The sequence below is a fragment of the Ctenocephalides felis genome, unplaced genomic scaffold (genome assembly GCF_003426905.1).
Source record: "Ctenocephalides felis isolate EL2017-DRISC unplaced genomic scaffold, ASM342690v1 CF-g0.4_SCAFFOLD_01170, whole genome shotgun sequence".
NCBI lineage: Eukaryota > Metazoa > Arthropoda > Insecta > Siphonaptera > Pulicidae > Ctenocephalides > Ctenocephalides felis.
The window spans coordinates 885,161-891,356 of record NW_020537324.1 but is presented as its reverse complement, the minus strand read 5'-3'; the positions used below and the strand labels follow the sequence as shown (position 1 = coordinate 891,356).

At 30.4% G+C, this 6,196-nt stretch overlaps 2 protein-coding genes across 2 annotated transcripts; both read left to right on the top strand.

Annotated features, from left to right (window-relative positions):
* Positions 1–3,228: 3,228 nt before the first annotated feature.
* LOC113365860 (piggyBac transposable element-derived protein 4-like) lies at positions 3,229–3,867 on the top strand. Its single transcript, XM_026607403.1, has one exon. The coding sequence runs from the start codon at positions 3,229–3,231 to the stop codon at positions 3,865–3,867; it is 639 nt and encodes a 212-aa protein (XP_026463188.1).
* A 185-nt stretch (positions 3,868–4,052) lies between these two features.
* LOC113365853 (piggyBac transposable element-derived protein 4-like) lies at positions 4,053–4,862 on the top strand. Its single transcript, XM_026607397.1, has one exon. It carries the CDS (start codon positions 4,053–4,055, stop codon positions 4,860–4,862), a length of 810 nt encoding a protein of 269 aa, XP_026463182.1.
* The last annotated feature ends 1,334 nt before the right edge of the window (positions 4,863–6,196 follow it).

Sequence of the window (6,196 nt, the reverse complement as noted above, 5' to 3'; positions counted from 1 at the left end):
ACATTCAAATATTGTTTGCATCAGGAGAGAACCTAAACGGCATTCTACTTGCCAACAGTTGCAAATGCAAAAAATTACAAAAAAACACATGTCATTGTTTCACATGAGGCATTGCTTGGCATTAAAATCAAATGAAAACTGTCATCTGCCAAAAATTTCAATTTACTTATGAGCCTAGATAATAATACCTATGAGCCTAGTTGTTCATAAATTTTAATAACATTATTAGGTTGGCAACTAAGTAAGTGCGGATTTTGGTTAAAAAGTCAGGGATTTTTTTCATGAAACTGAATAACCTTATTCTGAAATGCATTATTCATTTTGATCACTGACATTTTGTGATCTTTCAAACAGCATCATTATCCCAATTTCATAAACTTCTGATTTTTTATTAGCAGAAAAGCGAATTAGGTACAATTTGCCACCATCATGATTATTGTTTTTTTTTTAAATTCAAGAAGTTCTGTAAGGATCGAAACTAGAAGTAATCTGATGGTGTAAGGTCAGGATTATATAGTGGATGTGGCAAAACATCCCAGTTTTTTTTTATTCTCTTTATTGAATTACAATCTGGCTTTACAAAAAGAAAGACATTCAGTAATTTTGATGATATATGAAATATTAAACATTAGATCTAAAAGGTTACCCAGTAGTAAGCCTTTTCAATTTTTGATATATTAAATTTAAATTTTGTGATTATATATAAATGATCTATGAGGTAAATGAGTATAAATTGTGAATTATAACAACAAATAAAAAAGACATAACTAATAAACTAAGCACAATAAAAACATAAATAAACAACTAAATAAGTAGTACTGCTAATTAGAACATCCCAAATGAGCTTCAATAATGTTGGAGTGGCCAAATTGCGTTGTTTAATTTTGTTAATTGTTCAATGTAGAATCAATCACTCAGGTGGGTGGTAAGAGAGAAAGTTAACAATTACTTTGAAATCTGGATGACTTCATTTGGATGACCAGATCATTGGGCAACAAAAAAGCAAAATATGACAAATTTGACTATCCATCTCAACCATTTCAACGAATGCCGAAAGGAAAATAACCAATGGAGCAAAAAAAACTTTTTTACAGGTTAACAGTTGAATTGTCCGCTATCCAACAACAAAAAGAATTTTAGTTACATTTTAGTTGCCACAATCTAATACATCATAAATCTTCAACTAACAAAAAAGACCTCAAAGACTCAAAGACTCTCGCTTGGGATTGTGATGATAGTTCGCATGGTGATAAGATTGATTTGAAATCTTAAGAATTAATTAATTAATTTGAAATTTTAAGGTCAATTAAAAATTAAGAAGTTAAGGTCAATTGAAAATTGTTAAATTATGAAAAAACAGACGGCAAGGCAACGGTAAAATAAAACTAAGTAAAATAAAAAGAGGCCAGTTTATCTCAAAAAAATCCCAGTTTATCGACTTCTTTTACCAACTCCTTCTAAACTTCAAACTATTACTAGTCCAATTTATCAGCGGCCATAAAATTGAATCGCATTTACCATTAGCAGTGCTTTATTAAAATCTAAATGCATTATAATAATATATCCCAAGGGTCCACTCCTATCTGAAATTTTAAATAATAATACATAATGAATACTTTCTGGCATTATTGCCCAATATTAAACAATCCATTTTCCTTTCAAATTTGATCAGGTCCACACGATAAGAATATTTCCACTTAATATTCTTGGCATGATGAAAGTATTGGCACGCGTTCCGATACATTGAACATGAATGTGATTAGAAATATTCCTTCAATGAAATAAAAACAAAGTGTCTTTTTAATAAACATTAATAAACATAGAGATGAGATGTCTGGATAACGCTATGTGGTATCTACGTGATGTTGTTTGCATTCGTTAAATAATGTTCGTGCGAGGAAATGAGTCTATGCATTGTAATTTATGATATTGCAGAACATATTTTATTACAGTATTTTATTACAGTATCCGTCACATCATGAAGAGAGCTTTATTAATAAAATCAAGAGTTTTAAATAATAACTCAGAAATACTACTAGTATAAAATAGAGTAATCACAAACATCCACATTTAGCACCGCGATTAATTTTTATTAAATTTTTTACAATTTATCGAAGTCATATAATACTCCAATTTAAATGTGGTACGTAGATAAAAACTTGTATTTTTCTGTATGCCGACAAGAAAATTGGTAACTTTATAGTCTTATTAAAATAAAGCCTACGGCGAAAATCAACGGACCATAAAGAAGCGAGTGGAATGGTATGACGACGATTCAAGGCTTTCTTTCGGCTACCTCGAAGAAAATCTACAAAACACGCATATGACTAATATTCAACTCAACCTTTCATAAAATGGATAATAAATAGCGAGATTGGACAATAATTATTTGATTGGATAATCATAATTTAATATCGTTTTTTTTTAAATAATATATGTTTATATACCACTTCGTTTAATGCAACAATAAAAATATTTTCATATGAGGTATTAATCTCTGGGAATATGCATCAAACTTACAAGGAAACCTATGGTTTTCCTTTTTGGGATGTTGATGAAACTTCGCATAGTGAAATTGTTGATAGTGAAACTGAATACCTTAAAATATTATAGATGAGAGATGAGAGAAATATGAGAAGTGGTTTAATTATAAAAATTGATAGTATCCAAAGGACACAAACTGTAATTTTAACCACTTAACGGGTACGCACGAGCACTGCTCGCGCACTCTTTGCGTACCGTACCGGGCTATCCCGAGCGCTGCTCGCCAAAACTTTTGTTTAAGTGTTATGCGATAAAAAGCCTACGATGACTATATATTTGGATATGTTTAGTTTAGATATGATAATAACAGTTGAATTATCAGTTGTATATATAAGAAAATAAACTTTAACGACTTTTGGGATGATTAATGAACTCTTAAAAACGCATGTCTAAATATCCATCAAGGAACATGTTATTGTTATAAGATTGTCTTATTTATAATGGGAATCAATCAATGATTACTGTCGAGGGTTTTATCTCTAATTAGGTAAGGATTTATATATTCTGATTTTAACTTCCGTAGCTATCACACGTACTTTTGTTATAATTATATTTTGTTAAATTTGCTTTTATTTCGCAGAAATTGGTAAGTATGAATCCCAATTATTTCAATTTATCCTTAAAATTTATGTGCCAATATATAATATAATTTTTTTATTATCAAGAAATCATAATTTTGAGAAGATGGATTTAGATTGTTCAGACTGCAGTTCTACATCAACGATTATTAGTTTGGAATCTGAAAGAGAGTTAGACTTTGATGATGAAATTGAATTTGATGGTTGGACTGAAATTGATATAAGTACAAATACTCCACAGCCACAAACTCCTTTTGAATTCATGGGAAATTCTTCCATAAATGAAGATGTTGCATTGCTAACAACACCTCTGCAATTTTTTAATTATTTTTTTGACGACGAATTGGTTGGAAAAATTGTTGAAGAAACAGATGTATATTTTATACAAGAACAGAGAACGGAGCCTTCAACGTCTGGTGCTGTAATGGATTGGAATGTCACAGCAGCAGAAATGCGAATATTTTTTGCAATAGTGTTAAATATGAGTATCGTATACAAGCCAGATGAAAATATGTATTGGTCGAAAAACCCTATTATTGCCACTCCATTTTTTTCCAAAGTAATGTCCAATAGGCGGTTCAAATTGATCAAAAAGTATTTACATTTTATGAATAATGAAACCTATAATTCTGATTTACATCCTTATCCGAAACTGAATAAAATTTGGCCTGTATATGATTTTCTGAATAAAAATTTAAAACTGCTTATACCCTTCAAAGGGAAATTACAATTGACGAAAGCCTAATGTTGTATAAAGGAGCACTAAGCTGGAAACAATATATGCCCATGAAACGTGCAAGATTTGGCATCAAAAGTTACTTCTTGTGCGAATCGAAAACTGGGTATATATGGTCTATGATGATATATACGGGAAAAGGGACAATTATCGATAGTGAGTTCCCAAATTTGCCAATATCATCTCAAATCGTTATGAGTTTGATGAAGCCATTGATAAATAAGGGATACTGCCTCACTATCGATAATTTTTATAGTTCTGTGGAACTATTCAAATTGTTATCGGTTTTCAAAACAGATGCATATGGAACAGTGAGATCTAATAGAAAAGGTTTACCAATTAATATAAAAAATCCAAAAAAAGTGAATCCAGGATACGTAAGATCTTTTAGAAAGGAGAGATTGATGGCCATGAGATGGAAAGACAAAAGGGATGTGTACTTCCTTTCTACAATACACGGTGCAGATCAGGTGGAAATAGAAAAGAGAGGCATCATAAAAATGAAACCTAAAGTGAGTGTTGATTATAATTTTACGATGGGAGGTGTTGATCGCGTCGATCAACATTTGTCGAGTTATCCCCTTCCAAGAAAAAGAGGAAAAAAATATTATAAAAAAATGTTTTTCCATCTCATGGAACTCTCTGAATACAACGCATATGTGCTCTACAGAAAAAAAGGAGGTAGCATGACACATCTTGAATTTAGAATAAAACTAATAGAAGAATATATAGAAAAATATAGTGTTGGAATTTTTTCTGCAAAAGGTGGTCGGCCAAGCAACACCCCTAATCCGCTAAGATTGACAGAACGTCATTTTCTAAAAACTATACCGGCGGTGGGTAGTAAAAGCAGACCTACAAAAAGGTGTGCTGTTTGCTGTTCGAAGCGGGACGACTCCGGAAAACGTGTCCGGAAAGAGAGTCGATACTGGTGCGCCGAATGTGAAGTAGGCTTATGTTTGGAGGAATGCTTCGAAATTTACCACACAAAAACAAATTATTAATTCTTTATTATTATTATAATCTAATTATTTATTTTACCTTGTTATATGTTTTGTGCCTTTAGATGTATTAGTATAAAAAATATATTACACCAAAATGTCAATTTACTTCAGTTTTCTTATTTTTTTAGATTATTTTTTAAATTATTTTTTATATTTCTTTCAGATAAATAAATAGTATTAAAATTAATAAGTTAATAACAAAATTTTCCATTAGTGATTGATATTGTATAAGAAGTGGTTAACAATAAAGGTATTGAAAACCGTCAAAACGGTATTCAATATTACGATGCATTTTGCTAATTTTATACAAAAAAATTAAAATGAAATGAAAAATCGTATCAGAAACATATATTACATCACTTAAGCTTTCAAAATCCGAAATAAAAAAACCTGCTCTTTTAGATCACTTTTTTCGAAAAAAAACTCGATCGTTAAGGGCCATTCGCAAATCACCTTTGTACGCTACAAATCCATGTTCATCTACTATCTAATGAAAATTAGATGATGATATACTATCTGAAGAAAAAAGTTCGAGATAACCCAAAAAAGAGTAGAGTTAGAATATAATTTTGAAATCATCAGATTGTTTTCTTACCATAAGACATACACTTACTGTAGAAATGTTTATTTAGCTTATAGATTTTTTTTTTGTAATTTCTGATTGTTTAATAATAATTGCTTAATAAAAAAAGATACTAATGGTTACAAAATCTATTTGTTACTCTATTCCAAATTTCAAAAAAAAATCATAATTCTTTTACTTAATGAACATCATGAGAAATCCGCGGCGTACCGCAAAAGAAATGCAGGCTTAAAAAACGTTAAGTGAATAAAAAGGCCAACAAAACGCAAATGGCGGTATCACTATAATCATCGCTGGAATTATACTTATCATCATCATCACAATTATTATTAATATTGTAATTATAGCCGTTGACCAGTGCCATGAAGGACTATTTTCATAAGCTGATTGTACTTGACGGATTTTGCTCAAGTTTTTGTCTATTCGAGCATGATGTTCAGTGTAGGAAATAATTTTATGCTCTGCGTAAATGTTGTAATGGACACTTGAAGATTTTACATTACATTACATTAAATTTTATAAAAATATCAGGTATTGCAAAAATTCTTAATACAATTATGCATTATTTCTTTCAATAAATTATTTATCGAAGCTGCATGTAGCGCTAATTAGCTGTCGGCTCATAAATACCTCCAAGAACATGTAATTGCATGCCACATTTAAGAAAATTTATACCCCATCATTACAAGCTGTGTTTTAGCTTTCATTCGGTCAATTAATATTTACGGAGATTCTTAATACATTGGAATCG